The sequence below is a fragment of the Danio rerio genome, chromosome 4 (assembly GCF_049306965.1).
Source record: "Danio rerio strain Tuebingen ecotype United States chromosome 4, GRCz12tu, whole genome shotgun sequence".
In the NCBI taxonomy this organism is placed as follows: domain Eukaryota; kingdom Metazoa; phylum Chordata; class Actinopteri; order Cypriniformes; family Danionidae; genus Danio; species Danio rerio.
Genome location: NC_133179.1, coordinates 40822110 through 40839050, shown reverse-complemented (window position 1 = coordinate 40839050; position 16941 = coordinate 40822110). Strand labels below are relative to the sequence as shown.

At 40.5% G+C, this 16941-nt stretch overlaps 3 protein-coding genes across 4 annotated transcripts in view; 2 read left to right on the top strand and 1 right to left on the bottom strand.

Annotated features, from left to right (window-relative positions):
* Positions 1 to 16941, top strand: part of LOC110439461 (uncharacterized) — a 1085403-nt gene that overhangs the window by 261173 nt on the left and 807289 nt on the right. The gene's annotated exons all lie outside the window — the stretch shown is intronic.
* Positions 1 to 16941, top strand: part of LOC141381691 (uncharacterized) — a 105027-nt gene that overhangs the window by 40276 nt on the left and 47810 nt on the right. The gene's annotated exons all lie outside the window — the stretch shown is intronic.
* The window catches only part of LOC137491190 (NACHT, LRR and PYD domains-containing protein 3-like), a 46022-nt gene that overhangs the window by 26606 nt on the left and 2475 nt on the right, over positions 1 to 16941 (bottom strand). Inside the window, exons 2-7 of one of the 2 annotated variants that reach the window (XM_073947373.1) lie at positions 12948 to 12998; positions 10852 to 10980; positions 9368 to 9472; positions 7077 to 7181; positions 5274 to 5378; positions 1006 to 2895 (exon numbers count right to left, since the gene is read on the bottom strand). In XM_073947373.1, the coding sequence (XP_073803474.1) occupies positions 1006 to 2895; positions 5274 to 5378; positions 7077 to 7181; positions 9368 to 9472; positions 10852 to 10980; positions 12948 to 12991 (2378 nt within the window). In that variant the 5' untranslated portion in view covers positions 12992 to 12998. The remainder of the gene's footprint in view (positions 1 to 1005; positions 2896 to 5273; positions 5379 to 7076; positions 7182 to 9367; positions 9473 to 10851; positions 10981 to 12947; positions 12999 to 16941) is intronic. The other variant, XM_073947374.1, reaches the window with a different exon arrangement.

Genomic DNA, 16941 nt, shown 5'->3' with positions numbered 1-16941 from the left:
GGACAGCATGCCAAACTTGCTTATAATCAATCATCAGCTAAGTGTGAACTCTTGAAACTATATATATATATACTGCTCAAACAATAAAGGGAACACTAAAATAACACATCCTAGATCTGAATGACTGAAATATTCTTATTAAATACTTTGTTCTTTACACAGTTGAATGTGCTGACAACAAAATCACACAGACATGATCACTGGAAATCAAATGTATTAACCCATGGAGGACTGGATTAGGAGTCACACTCAAAGCTGTAGTGAACTGCAGGAATTGCTGACACACTCCAGACACATGAGGTCCAGCATTGTCTTGCATTAGGAGGAACAAGAATATTATTTCTTTTAAATCAGCTCTTTTTATTTATTTATTTATTGATTGAATCTACATTAAATAAACCTGTATTCCCCCATTCGTATGACTGTACTGAATTATTGAACAGATTATTAATAACTAATCAGAGAGCATTTTACTGAGCTCAGTGTAAAGTTTAGTGTTTAGGCCTACAGTAAATGTAATATTAGAGGCATGTCTGCGGCGAGACGGCAATACTGTGTCTAAAATTACACTATTTCTCTGATCAGAAAACAAACACAATTATCCAAGAGCAACACTGTGTTAGATTTGAGCAAATACACATCAACAAATGTCCTATTCAGCTGGAGGAGCACAGGGATTTACAGGGATTTGAGTTATTTTCCAGGATAAACTGTAAAGCAAATGAAGTAGATTATTAAATAAGTACAAATGTTGTTTGTGTGAGTAAAAAGTCAAGAAAAGTTTGTTAAATACGTTTAGAAATGCTGAAATAAATGAGCAAATAAGGAAACAGAACACTGCCGCCGCGTCGCCATGCAGTAATATGGTGTATCAGCGATCTCACAGGGGGACGATATGGCCAGCTAAAGATTTTCTGTTAAAGCAGGGCAGTGATTCACTAAACTGATCTGAGTCTTCAGTGCAGACTGATGTGTGTCTTCTGTGATCGATCAATGAATACTCACAGAGCTCTTCTGCAGTTTCTCACAGCTGCTGTCAGTCTCCGTCTTCCCTCAGCTGATGTGTTGAATTTATTAAAGTCTAACTCATCCAGCGGCTCCTCTGACATCTCAATCATGTAGGAGATTGTTGAGCAGTGAGCAGGAGAGAGTTTCTCCTCTGAGTGTTTGTCTGATTTCACAAACTCCTGAATCTCTCTGGCCAGAGTCTGATCTTTCACCTCCAGCAGACAGAGGAACAGATTGATGGATCTTTCAGCTGAGAGACGGTCATCTCTCTTGATCTGGTCTTTAATGTACTGTGTGATTCTCCTGATGTTCTCTGAGTTCTCCTCTGTGTGTGTCAGCAGATCCTGGAAGAGTCTCTGATTGGACTCCAGTGAGACGCCCAGCAGGAACCGCAGGAACAGATCCAGATGACCATTACTACTCCTGACAGCTTTATCTACTGCTGAACTGAGCAGATCATACAGAGACTTCTCAGAGCTGGACTGTAGATATTGATTATATGAATATTGTAAAAACACCTTCAGTAGTTTCCTCTTCTTTGTTAAATGGCAGTAAAACACAAAGAAAGCAGCCAGAAACTCCTGAAAGCTGAGATGGATGAAGCTGTAGACTTTCCTCTGCTGAATCACAGATTCCTCCTTGAAGATCTCAGTGCAGATCCCAGAATACACCGAGGCTTCAGTGACGTCTATGCCGCTCTCAATCAGGTCCTCCTCATAGAACATCACATTGCGCTTCATCAGCTGTCTGAAAGCCACTTCAGCAAGTTTGAGGATCACTCCTCTGTTGGCCTGCAGGAGTTTCTCTGGATCTCTCTCTTCATACTTCTGATTCCTCATGTTGATCTGAATCAGCAGGAAGTGGATGTACATCTCAGTCAGAGTTTGAGGGATTTCTGCACTCACATCTTCTTCCAGGAGCTTCTGAAGCACAGTGGAGGAGATCCAGCAGAAGACGGGTATGTGGCACATGATCTGGAGGCTTCTTGCTCTTCTGATGTGGGAGATGATTCTGCTGGCTTGATGCTCGTCGCTGATTCTCTTCTTGAAATATTCCTCCTTCTGAGGCTCAGTGAATCCCTGAATCTCTGTCAGACGCTTGATGTATCTGGAGGGGATCTGATGGGCTGCTGCTGGTCTGGAGGTGATCCAGATGAGAGCAGAGGGAAGCAGATCTCCTTTCAGGAGGCTCCGCATCAACACAGCCACTGATGAAGATTCAGTCACAGCACAAACTTTCTGTCTATTGGAAAAGTTGAGTGTGATTCTGCTTTCATCCAGACCATCAAAGATGAACACAACTCTACACTGCTCATAAATCTTGGGCTCCAGATCTTCAAGTTCAGGATGAAAGTCCAGCAGAAGTCTGTGAAGACTGTACTGATGATCTCTGATCAAGTTCAGCTCTCGAAATGGAAGCACAAACATGAAATCTACATCCTGATGGTCTTTTCCCTCGGCCCAGTCCAGAATGAACTTCTGCACAGAGACGGTTTTCCCGATTCCAGCGATGCCTTTAGTGAGAACAGTCTTGATCTGGGCTTTCTCCTTCTTGATCTTTTCCTCATGTCCTGCTCCAGCTGAGGCTTTAAAGATGTCATTGCAGTAGACTGGAGTGTGTTGTGAGGGTTTTGTTCTGGCTCTTTTCTCCATCTGTAAAACCTCATGTTCTTCATTCACTCCTTCACTCTCTCCTTCTATGATGTAGAGCTGTGTGTAGATGCTGTTCAGGAGGGTTTGAGTCTCCCCATGGTTGATTCCCTCAAATAATCTCTCATACTTGTTCTTCATGCTGGTTTTGTGCTGCTCCTTGACTCTCTGAAGTTCATCATGTTCTGGTTGGAGTGAATCCTGCTGCAGGTCTCCAGTCTGATCATCTCCATCCACACTGCAGGAACAACAACAACACAAATAGTCTATGAGTACACCCCATGTTTATGCCTTATGACTCAAAAAAAAGGATGTAAAAAGGTTACATCCAATAAAGCTGTCACTTTTCAGAGACACAGAGCAGGACACACATGATCCTGATCTCACACAGAGGACACAAACACACCAAAGGAAAAGAAGCGTCATAACCTTGAGATGTTGTTCAAGGTGTAATATAAATCTTTAATGTGTAAAGTTTCAGATTACAATCAGATCATTTATTGTACTCTTCTGAATATGTGAATCCCAGCCCACTGCTCTCACTCATGTGTCTCCTGCAATGAATGTTTTTCATTTAAGTCAATATTCAGGTTAAATACATTTATATAGAATTTGCCTACAGGTCTGTGCACACTTCCATCAATTCATTTATTTATTTTGACTTACATGGGAAGTGGTTTACGCATGTTTCTAAACATGGAACATTTGATAAGTTTAATATACCAAGTTTTATGTATATAATGGAAAAAATCACATGGTGGCCAAACTTCCGGGATAAAATTGCTTCATGATTGTTATGAACTTTATTAGCTCATTATTTTCACATTACCACCACTGTTGGTTTATCTGAACTTCTAAGCTGAAGCTGATGTGTTCATTACATTAACGTTCATATTACTGATCTGTGCTCTCTCTCTCTCTCTCTCTCTCTCTGAGAGAAGTTCCTCTTTTTTGTCCAGGTTATATTTATCTATGTCATAAACTCTAGGAGTGAGGCGTCTAAAACATAAATAAGTTTAATATTTAAAGTTCAAATCATGACCGTTTTCAGTCGACACATTTATCAACATATAAAGATCATCTGTATGATGGGACTGTCTGCATGTGAATGTTTCATAAATCACACATAAACTTTGTCATAAGTTGATTTTTGTGTCCAGATCTGCCCTTGCTTCAGTGTTGGATTTATAAATGTGCCCTGTTGTGTTTGCATCTCTGTCTCTCTGTTACTTGGATTGTTTTGTTTTCGCTCTGATCTTCACATTGACATTTGTATTTTTCTTTATTAGATTCAGCAGATGGATCTTCTGTCTCTTTATTTCAAACTCACTGTTACAAATTGGACATTATACTTCCAGAGTTGTTCAGATGCTTTATTTAAAGTCACAAACAGTAAGGGAACATTTTATAGTCAGATATCTGTCCTTATCAGGACAAAGGATGAATACATTCTAAACAATTCCAAGTCAGAAGATTTATATAGCACTATTTTAGTGTTTTCTGGACATTTAATGGAAATAATCTTATGCATTGTGCCTTTAAAGGGCACCTATTTTAACCTCTTTTTCAAGATCTTTTGTGCCTCCAGAATGTGTCGGTAAAGTTTCAGCACAAAACACCCATCAGATTATTTATTAGATCTTTCAGAATATTAGAATTTTCAGCTCTGAACACACTGTAGCTATATCTGTGGCCTGTGCCTTTAATGCAAATGAGTTAATTCTCCCCGCCCACCATTCCCACGTGCCTGTAAGAGTGTGCCTCAGTCTCCGCATCGGCTGCGTCAGATAAACAGCACACAGACCGACATGAAGGAAGCAGATTTTACGTAATGTTTGTGAGAAACACTACAGCAAGAACTTTCCCAATGATCATTTAATTCATTTGGGTTTGAGTTAATTCAAGCCTTTCTGCTACGATGAGTCACACACATTGCTGTTACAAAGTTCACCGACACACAGACACACACGCACGCACACACAGTGCATTTAACTTTGTACTGTTTTTTGTACTGAAAATGTGACAGGATACAGTTTAATATCCGCTGCTATATGGATATCTGTTACGTTACTGTACAAAAAAAAATTAACATCTACAAACCTGTATTGAAGCATCTTTTTGTTTAATCGTACTGACATGCGGCTGTGTTGAAGTAAATAGAGTTATTTTACCGTCTTTAACTTACTTTATTACTAAAATGCACTGTTTTAGAAATGTTTTAAACCTGTAAAACTCATTCTGGATCACATGTGATGAAGATTGATGATCACAGAGAGCTGAACAGATCCTTTAATCCCAGTTGCTTTGTCTTGTTGATATGATTATATGCGTTACTAAGGAGACATGTTAATACACGGCTGTCAATCAATTTGGTCGGCAGGGAAACCGCACTCCTACATCATGTTGTGGTGGGCCTCAAAATAGGAGGGATTTGGATCCTAGTTTAACATCAGGAATAATAACATGGACACACTAAACCCACACACAGTTCTGTGCAAACAAAAAATAAGTTTCATCATAAGTGCCCATTAAAGTTTTGTTAAAGTAAAATAAAAATGTCCTGATGAATACTGAAATACAGTCCATGTGAGATCAATAATGTTAAACACAAAATACCTTCTGGCAGATGATGGTGTTTCCTCTCTGAGGTCTGGTGGATGACCTATTGACCCATCACTCTTCAGAGACACAGAGCTGGACACACATGATCCTGATCTCACACTGAATACACAAACACACCAGAGGAGAAGGAGCGTCACAACCTCAAGATGTTTTTCAAGATGTAAGATAAATCTTTAATGTGTAAAGTTTCAGATCAAAATAGTGATCAAATCCTTAATTAGACAGTTGTGAGGTATTATGATATGTTGAAAGAAGAAGGCAGGGTCGGCAATGCAGGTGAGTGCAAACATTTTATTTCTTTTTCTTTTTTTTCAGCTCAAGCAGCACACACACCTGTTAGAACTGCTCTGACCATTGTACAGTATCTGGCTCTCCCTTTTTAGTGAGATTAGTTGACATGCTGATGAGGGCCGAATAATTAGGGATGAAACAATTATAATATCCGGCTAGCTCCAAGAACTGTCTAACCTCATTCTTGGTCTTGGGTCTTGGAAAGGGTTGCAAATGCTGCAGTTTTGTCAATTTGGGGCCGCACCTGCCTGTGTCCCAAGCGTAAGCCCAGATATCTGACCTCCACTTGCCCAATTGCACACTTCTTCGGGTTGGTCGTGAGCCCAGAGTGTCTCAGTGTTGTCAGGACGCCCTCATATGCTGCAAATGCCGCTGTAAATGATTACTAAAATGATGATTCCATCGAGGTAGGCAGCAGAAAACGTAGAGTGTCAGGCAAGAATTTTGTCCATTAAACACTGAAATGGAGCCGGTGCTTCAAACCACCCAAAAGGAAGTGTAACGCACTGGTGTAATCCAAAGGGTGTAGTAAAAATCATTTATTCCTTGGATAGAGGCGTAAGTTGAATTTGCCAGTATTCCTTCATCAAATCCTATGTCGATGAAAGCGAGCAGCACCTAGCTGATCAAGTAACTCATCAATGCACAGCATCAAATACGCATCAAATTTAGTCACAGCATTTCCTTTACAAAAATCCACACAGAACCAGATGGAGCTGTCCGTCCATCGGTCTCTGCCAGTCACTGTTGGATTCTTCTACCACCCTCATATCCAGCATCCTCAATTTTTCCTAAACCACTTTTTTTTGTGTGTGTACAGGCAACTTGTATTGACGTGTTCTAACTACAACACCCGGTGTGGTCTCAATAAGGTGCTGAATCAGATTCGGTTCGTCCGGGCAGGGGTATGAACACATCTGCGAATTCCTGCTGGTGGCACCGGATGTTAGTGAGCTATCACTACCATCTAACTACCGTCGCCAGCATCACCACCTTTGGATCCTGCCACAGCTTTAATGAATTTTGATGGTAAATGTGGCGTGCCCCACCCCTGTCCATCTGCACCACTTTAAAATCAAGCTCCCTCACTCATTGAGTGATCACGAACGGTCTTTGCCACTTGGCAAGTGATTTTGAGCTGGATGATGGCAGCAATACAAGCACTTTATTTCCTGGTGCAAATTGTCATAATTTAGTGCCCAGAGCGTGGGGTTTTGCTTGCAGATTCAGAATGTATTGGAGCTATTTTTTACTGTTAGAAGGCTCGTCCTTCCAAGCCTCTCTCATGACATCCAGCACCTCTCGGGGCTGTCTGCCGTAGGGAAGCTCAAAGGGGGAAAACCCCATGGAGGCTTGGGGAACCTCTCCCACCATGAACAGTGAGGGCTTTAACCACTTATCCATTTTTTTTTTACTTTCAAATTTGCCTAATAGTTAATAATAGAAGTGTTATGAATGACAGTGATTGACAGTTTAGTGTGATCAATAATGTTAAACACAAAATACCTTTTGACTGATGATGGTGTTTCCTCTCTGAGGTCTGGTGGATGACCTATTGACCCGTCACTCTTCAGAGACACAGAGCTGGACACACATGATCCTGATCTCACACTGCCAACACAAACACACCAGAAGAAAAAGGAGCGTCACAACCTCAAGGTGTTTTACAAGGTAGAAGATAACTCTTTTGTGAGTAAAGTTTCAGATCAAAATAGTGATCAAATCATTTATTAGACAGTTGTGAGGTATTATGATATGTTGAAAGAAGAAGGCAGGGTCAGCAATGCAGGTGAGTGCAACATTTTATTTCTATTTCTTTTTCTTTTTTTTCAGCTCAAGCAGCACACACACCTGTTAGAACTGCTCTGACCATTGTACAGTATCTGGCTCTCCCTTTTTAGTAAGTTTAGTTAACATGCTGATGAGGGCCGAATAGTTAGGGATGAAACGCCCATAATATCCCGCCGGCTCCAACAACTGTCTTACCTCACTTTTGGTCTTAGGTCTCAGAAAGGGTTGCAAATGCTGCAGTTTTGTCAATTTGGGGCTGCACCTGCCTTTGTCCAAAGCGGAAGCCCAGATATCTGACCTCCACTTGCACAATTGCACACTTCTTTGGGCTGGTCGTGAGCCCAGAGTGTCTCAGTGTTGTCAGGACGACCTCATATGCAGCAAATGCCACTGCAAATGATTACTAAAATGATGATGCCATCGAGGTAGGCAGCAGCAAATGCAGAGTGTCAGGCAAGGATTTTGTCCATTAAACACTGAAATGGAGCCAGTGCTTCAAACAACCCGAAAGGAAGCATAATGCACTGGTGTAATCCAAAGGATTAGTAAAAAGCATTTCCTTGGACAGAGGCGTAAGTTGAATTTGCCAGTATTCCTTCATCAAATCCAGTGTCGATAAAAGCAAGCAGCACCTAGCCGATCGAGTAACTCATCAATGCACAGCATCAAATACGCATCAAATTTAGTCACAGCATTAACTTCACAATATTCCACACAGAACCAGATGGAGCTGTCTGTCAATCGGTCTCTGCCAGTCACTGTGGGATTCTTCTACCAAAATTACCAGCCACTCTGCATTTTCACTAGCCACAATTTTGTTGTTGGGAAAATATTTTAAATGCATAAATATGACTTTGACATAAAATTACTTAATTTAGATTTTGTGTTTTGTCCACCTGCCTCCTGATTCATTTCACATTTTGTGTGTCGTGTATGAGAAAATGGGTCATGGTTTCATAGTGTTATACTGCAATTAGTTTGTATTCCACATGACTTTTCAGAACTCAAAATTAAGGATTTACCTAATTTATTTCTGACCACACCAAACAAAAATAATATCTTAGCCACAAATTTAAAATGCATCAAACAAGCTAAATATAGCAGTATACTATACTTTTTTATGTATATAAAAAAAAAACGTTTAAAAAAAACTAAGAAAAACAATTGACTTTTAAAAAAATATTTTTTAAATAAACATTTTAAAATAATAAATATTGTCATGTATCAAAAATATGCACAGTAATCTGTCCTCACTAAAGGTCTCTCAGATCACCAGTTACCTACACATAAATGGAGAGTTAATCTCATATTAAAACAAATGTTGTTCTAAAAAAATGATAATTAAACCAAATAAACAAAAATAACCTTAAGAAAAAGAAAGCTGGTGAAAAATATACTATGTGATAATGAAAGGATGATCACACGGTTAAGGCCAAATAATAATCTGTTTAAAGCGAAAGCAACCGCTGCTGCTTACAAAAAGACATATTTGGAGCTCTTGAAAGCAGCAAGACTGTGTGTGCATTAGCATTACTTTTTTGCCTGACTATTTGATAGAGATCCGGTCATAGTTGAGTTCCAGGCACGCATGCTTCATGGAAGGAAACTGGAGTGCACACGCGCTTTAAACAGTCGCACGCATTACATCAGCTTTTAGCGCGAGTGATTATCCTCTCATTCGGTATTCATCTGCTTTCTTCTGTTCGCGCGAATGGAATTTTTTTTGTTAGCTGTTTCGTGCTGTTTCTCTATTCTAAGATCACATTTGCAGGCATATTGGGTCATTCTTATAGTCAAACCCTGCTTTTAAGAAAAGCACAATTTAAAAATTATTTTCAACCAGGCAAAGTGGCTAGTGGAGGTGTCTGTCCAACCCGCCAAAGCTGAAATCTACCAGCATTTAGCGGGTGTTAATCTAAAGCCCTGCTAATAGGTAATAATAGAAGTGTTATGAATGGCAGTGATTGACAGTTTTTGTGTGTCCAATAATGTAGAACACTAAATACCTTTTGACTGATGATGGTGTTTTCTCTCTGAGGTCTGGTGGTTTACCTTTTGACACGTCACTCTTCAGAGACACAGAGCTGGACACACATGATCCTGATCTCACACTGAACACACAAACACACCAGAGGAAAAGGAGCATCACAACCTCAAAGTGTTTGCCAAGACGTAAGATAAATCTTTAATGTGTAAAGTTTCAGATCAAAATAGAGATCAAATCATTTATTATGCTGTGAGGTTTGGGATATGTTGAAAGAGGAAGGCAGGGTCGGCAATGCAGGTAAGTGCAAACATATTGTAATAATTTTTCTTTTTTCAGCTCAAGCAGCACACACACCTGTTAGAACTGCTCTGACCATTGTACAGTATCTGGCTCTCCCTTTTCAGTGAGATTAGTTAACATGCTGATGAGGGCCGAATAATTAGGGATGAAACGCCCATAATATCCCGCCGGCTCCAACAACTGTCTCACCTCATTTCTAGTCTTTGGTCTTGGAAAGGTTAGAACTGCTGCAGTTTTGTCAATCTGGGGCCGCACCTGCCTGTGTCCCAAGTGGAAGACCAGATACCTGACCTCCACTTGCCCAATTGCACACTTTTTCGGGCTGGCCGTGAGCCAAGAGTTTCTCAGCACTGTCCTGACCGCCCTCAGAGGCTGCAAACGCCGCTGTAAATGATTAGTAAATTGATGATGTCATCGAGGCAAGGATTTTGTCCATTGAACACAGAAACGTAGCCGGTGCTCCAAACAACCCGAACGGAAGCATAGGTGTAATCCAAAGGGTTTAGTAAAAAATTTAGTAAAAGTTTATTCCTTGGGATAGAGGCGTAAGAGGAATTTGGCAGTATTCCTTCATCAGATCCAATGTCGATGAAATCGAGCAGCACCTAACCGATAGAGTAACTCATTAATGGCAGCATTAATATATTTAAATGTTAAATTTGGTGTGCCCTTCCCCTGTCCGTCTGCACTACTTCAAAATCAAGCTTGCCCACTCATTGAGTGTCCACGAACGGCTCTTGCCACTTGGCGAGTAATTTCGAGCTGGCTGATGGCAGCAGTACAAGCACTTTATTTCCTGTATTCCCGTATTTCCCAAATTGTCATAATTTAGTGTCTTTGTAACATCTTTGGTGCTGCTGATTCTGGGCCTTGAGCAAATTGTCCGACGAGGGCCGCCCCAGTGCGTGGAGATTTGCCCGCAGGTCCAGAATGTATTGGAGCTCATTTTTACTGTTAGAAGGCTCGTCCTTCCAAGCCTCTCTCATGAAATCCAGCACCCCTCGGGTCTGTCTGCTGTAGTGAAGCTCGATGGGGGAAAACCCTGTGGAGGCTTGTGGAACCTCTCCCACCGTGAACAGTGAGGGCTCTAACCACTTATCCAAATTTTTGTACCTTCAAATCTGCCCAATAGGTAATCATAGAAGTGTTATGAATTCCAGTGATTGACAGTTTAGTGTGATCAATAATGTAAAGACTAAATACCTTTTGGCAGATGATGGTGTTTTCTCCCTGAGGTCTGGTAGATGATCTTTTGAGCTGATGTTTTGATGTAACTTTAAGCGGTCATTCAATAGAAACACAGAGCTGGACACACATGATCCTGATCTCACCCTGAACACACAAACACACCAGAGGAATAAACTGCAGGACAAACTTCAGTCTCCTTTACAAGAGTTTATCAGACAAACATGAGTTTGTTCAGTTTAATTCAGCACAAACTAGTTGTCTGAAGGTCTGTCTGATCAGGTCTGCTTCAAAGCAATCATGGGTAAACAGACGAGTGTGTTATGTATTTGTGTTTTTTGTGCTCTGTTTCTCTGTGTTTTTTCTCTCTCTCTCTCTCTCTCTCTCTCTCTCTCTCTCTCTCTCTCTCTCGCTCTGTTCTCCCGTATCTGCTCTCCTGTATTCTCATGTCGCGTTCATTGGTCCATTCAGCTGTCAGTCATTCCTCCCCGGTTACGTCACTCTTACGTCACATCCAATGAGCAAAGACCACCCGTCTTAAAAGCGCGCGCCAGACCACTCGCTTTTTCTTGTTTTCTTGCTTTCTTGCTTGCATTTGTCTCTTTCGCTGTTTCGTCGCTTGTTTGTATTTACCGCGTGCGTTTAGAAATAACCCCGTCTAACTGTGTTTTGTTGTTGCTTGTTTCTGTGTGCACGTTATCCGTCCGTTATTCGTACATTGTTCTTAGTTTATCGTTGTTTACGAGGCTTGGACGAAGCGGACAGGTAAGAAGGTCACGTGACATACATTTCGCAACACTCAGGACTACTCTGCTGTCTAGTACACTAGGTTAGGGGCGAGCGCCACTCCTTGTACTTTTTGAATAGATAGATAGAGTAGATAGTTAGGGCTCGGAAGATCTTCGTGTGTTAATTATACTGTTTTTCACATAGTTAGTTAGCTAGATGCTTCTGGGAAGTTAGATTTAGTTTGGGTTTTGTTCTTTTCATTTCTTTAGCGCCGCCCGCGTCCCTTCTGCCAGCTCTCTTGTTTTTCCCGTCTTTATTTGTTTCAGTGTTTGTACATATTGTAAATAGTATATTTTTGCTTTACTTACTTTTTCTTTATTTTTGATTAATTCGTTGTTGTTGTTCACTTTGGGATTGTAAATAAAAGCACACATTTTTTGGCATTACTTTGGTTGTCTTTCTCACTCATTCACTATTTATATAAATATATTTTAATTAAATAAATGTCAAACCCCACACCCTAGACTAACATCAGGGGTTTGTAACAAGTGATACGCTGCTTTTTTCATTCATTTATTTTACTTTTGCTTAGTCTCTTCAGAGTTCGCCACAGCAGAATGAATCGCCAACTATTCCAACATGTTTTATGCAGCAGATGCCCTTCTAGCTGCAACCCAGTACTGGGAAACACCCACACACTCATTCACATACACTATGGCTAATTTAGTTCATCAAATTCCCCTATAGCTGTGTGTTTAGACTATGGGGGAAGCACCCGGAGGAAACCCATGCCAACACGTGGAGAGCGTGCAAACCCCCCATAGAAAGGCCAACTGACCCAGCTGGGACTTGAACCAATGACCGTCTTGCTATGAGGCGACAGTGCCAACCACTGAGCCACTGTGTCACCCAGGCTGCTTTTTCATTCTGCATAATTTTAATTTAAAACCTTGTTATGTTGTGACCTGTTGAGTAAAAACTCATCACAGAAATCTGATGAGGAAATATAAAACACAAAACATTATATCTGTCTTTAGAAATACACGAAAGCATTTTATAATTCTCTTCACTGAACTATACACTAAGTTTAACATGCACATTTGTACTAAAGCACAAGCTGAAACTTGTTCTGCGCTCAGCTTTAACTCTGATGTTGTGCAAGACTTTAAACAGCACACATGATGACACATATTCAGCTCTGGTAAATATGACACCAGATCAGGCTGTCTGTAATCTAAAATGATCTAAACACATTTGCTGAAGCTGTAAACTGAAGCTTTGTCCATCATTTGATCAGGCAATAGCAACACAAATAAGTGCATTGTTGTTGGTCTTTGATGTTCAGTGAAAGTGTTGAAATAATGGTGTAAAAACAGAGTCAATACCTGTGTTTCTCTGAGAGAGAGTCCTTTACTCGCTCCTCTGCCATACTGCAGCTAAAACACCAATGCAGACATTAGCAGAGCTTTCAGGAAACTATCATACACACACACACACACACACACACACACACACACACACACACACACACATATATATATAGTCCTTCACATGAATGCAGTTGGTTTAACCCTGATCTGACATCTCAGCTGTTTCACATTTGATTTAAGGTAAATGCATGTTATATAGAGTTTATCAAGAGAAGTTCAGGTTCAGCCAATTGTTGATTTAGTGAGTATTAAAATGTCTCTCTACTAAAGAGGCTATTTGGTTATTGAGTTACTCTGACAGTAAAGGGTTAAATGCAGTGTTGTTTAAGGTTCGTCAGCTTGTTGTTTTTCGGGTTTTGTTTTTCACTGTCGGGCTAGTAGCTCACAGCGCGTCACGCAAACACCGCCCACAGAACGTCCCCGAATCAAACGTCACACAACCCGCCCACTTCAGCGGGAATGAGGACAGACAGATAAAGCACACCATAGAATCATTACGAAAAGAAACCATTAAAATTAAGACAATCGAAACAAACAAACGACACGTTACTGTACAGCAGTACATGAAATGTCTATTCGCACAGACCTGTGTATTTCCATTCATTACATTTGTTTACTCGCCGACCGACTGTTAGCATTGTGCATGGAGTGCTCTCGCCACTAACGCAGGGACCCAACACAGAGAGTGCACACATCCATAATATAAAGCCACAGCAATTCTCCTTTATAACTCGATATGGCATGTATTTTATAACATCCTCGTTTTGATAGAAGTCATGTTAAGTTTTCAGCACAAGAGCGAGTAGCCTTATAAAATATAGCCATATTTGTTGCGCTCGGCAGCTATTCACTAAAGCTCTTCATTTAAAGTTTCATTTATAAATTTAACCACGTCATATAAAAACATAAACAGTTGTTTGAGGATATAGAACACATTTTGTGCTTGGAATTTCCTGCGATGCATTTAAAGCAGCGAGCGCTGCGCAGGACTGAGTGACAGAAACAAAGGTATAGGCTAGATTCTGCTTTCACTCACCCAAATAATGCTCTGTTTGCGCGATTTGATTAATATCATCGTATCCAAATACTTTATAAATATTTACTTTATATAAATATTTCAAACCTTCTCCGGTGTTTAGTTTTTAGAAAATATCGAAAATCGTTTTTTTTCAGACAGGTCTTTGTAAAATGAAAGTTAGGCTATATGTGGCTTTAAAACGGTTTGATTTATGTATTTTTTATAGGCTACCTACAGTGTTATAGCTAGCTTTTGTTTATTTTATATTGGTTTATTTATTTAATGTGATTTTATATATATCCGATATTTGTAATTCTTTAAATTATATTTCAATATAGCTTAGGCTATTTTATCAAGATATGACACTATATTGTTTAAAGTCTACGAAAGTGGGCACGTATTTTGTTAAGTTTTATGTCTTTCTGATTTATTTATATTGTGTATTATCTCCAAAATAAATAAAGAAAAAAGCCGCTCGCGGCATAACAGAGCTGTGAAGGAGCGCTTTTGCCCGGTCTCACACACACATATAGGCATCTAAACGCGCAAAAACAAACATTTTAAACTTGACAAAAACTCTCGAAAACCTTTATTGTCTGCTGTGTCTTTAATATGGTGTAAAGATTATTATGCGTTATTGAAACATAAAGGAGGACGCAGCAAAAAATGTCACTATAAATTAAAACTACTTTATTACTTTATGCAGCAGCCTTTCTGTCAGGAAGAAACCACAGATTCAATATGCAGGTGAAGATTTATTGTAACTTCAAAAATCAAAAACGCCTCAGACAGAGGATCAAAAATATAAAAGAAAAAACACTGAATCAAAAGGGTAATTCAGGCAGCAGTAACTAGTACTGGACTGCAGTTCAACTGAATGCCCACAAGGTGGCGGACTCGTGGATGTGGCGAGTATCCAGGCTTCGTGGGCGGAGCAGCCGGAAGACGAGCAGATGCCGGTGGCCGGATGTCGGCAGACGATAGAGTCCGAGTGCCACAAGCAATGACACCGATATGATAGCCTGACAGGGCAGAAGAGAGATAAGCAGAGAGGGCGAACCAAAACCGAAACTAATCTCTATGGAGCCAGATTGATACACAAGACAGGACAGGACAAACGCGGGTCTAGAGCGAGTGAGCTCGCGAAACACACAAGACGGTCTGACAAAGACAAGGAGGCAAGCAGGAATTAAATAGAGGAGAAAATCAAGGAGCTACAGGTAACAATCATTGCTTAATAAGGGAATAACTAGGATAAGAAGGAGGTGGGAAAAAAGATACGCTGACAGCAGAGCACATGGCGAACTGTCAAAACAAAGAGCATGTGCTCCGCAACGAAACATGAAGGTGACACGCAAGACAACAAATCACAAACAGGTAGGTCTAACACACTCTTCACACTTACATTTAAAAGGGAAACATAAGGGTGATCATACGCAAAAAGACCCCAGACTATAAGGCTAGATGTTTTCTTTCCCTTATTTCTTTATGTGTTTGGCTCATGTACTCATGTGCAATCAGAAAACTGCCCACCTCTCCTTTCACTTCGCCCCGAAGCCCCAGCTGGCCCTCCTTGGCCCTCCTTGGCCCAAGGTATTCGGCGGGCCGAAAAAAGCCGGCCGCTGGCCCCAAGAAAGCCCCGCTTTGGCCCGATTAGGCCCCGGAAGTGACAGTGGAAACCCCACTGGCCTTGGCTCGCCCTGGCTCGCTCGCTTTAGGCGCGATAGTGGAAACGTGGCTATTGGGTCTGCCAAACAAACACACTTGGTTACAAAACTCATCTGAGGGAGCCACAAACACCCACAATAAGGTACGCCTACCATGTCTAGCCAGTCAGTATGACCCACCAGAGTACATAATCCCCTACACAACACTAGCTAAAGCATTGGTTCAAAGGTTATGGGATAAAAAAAACATGGATGGGATGACCCATTGCTGCCAACAAAACATTGCCATACCACGGTGCTACACCAGCACAGAGATAGATTCTGAGTCCTGCTTAGGAGACATCCACATATTCTGTGATGCTTCAAGTCATGCATATGGTTCAGCAGCATATTTGAGAACACAGAGGGCCCTATCATACACCCGGCGCAGAGTGGCGCAAGGCGTGGCGCAGTAGTCTTTTGGTAGTTTCCGCTTGGGGCAAGAGTGGTTTTGAGGCGTTGCGCTACGCTGTTTAAATAGCAAATGCATTAGCGCTCATATGTGCGCCCATAAGCGTTCTGGTCTATAAAGGAAGGCGTTCTGAGGCGGACCGCTGGCGCGTGGCAATTTTGAGAAACTATAATAGATTTTTCATTAGACCAAAACTAACCCGGTCTAAACTCCAGCGCAGAGTTGCGCCTCGCTTACACACTGCTTAATACACACAAGAGAGCAATAGGCAAATATCTTTACATATGAACAAATTTAAATATTAAGGATATATATAGGATATAATAAGAATAGATATAGGATTTTAATATAAAGGATTAAAATATTACAAAACATATTATTTTCTTGCCAACATAAATATGAAAAATCACTGCTTTTATGTCTTCTTCATCTCGGGAGGCTTTTTCAGTTCATACATAACAATTTGCTTTTGTATAATGTTATTACTATTAGCAGTATTATTTATTATATCCATATTTATATTTGTTTTATTAAAAACAAGCTTAGATTTGTCCACCTGTCAGGTTTAAGACCATATGGGGCACAGCATGTGTTTTAGGATATAACTCAGGTTTTTGAGCACACTTTGTTATTATTATTCATTTATTCGTTTGCTGGAAATTAGAACTGAATTTAGAAATAGTTTTGAAATGAATATTTGCGCTTAACAAACAAAAGTATTTATTTATAGACTAATTGATGTCTGTGCGTAAAGGTTTCCCTATCCAAGAGCGAATGTGAAAGTAGATCCATTATCTCTCATTCTCACGCAGT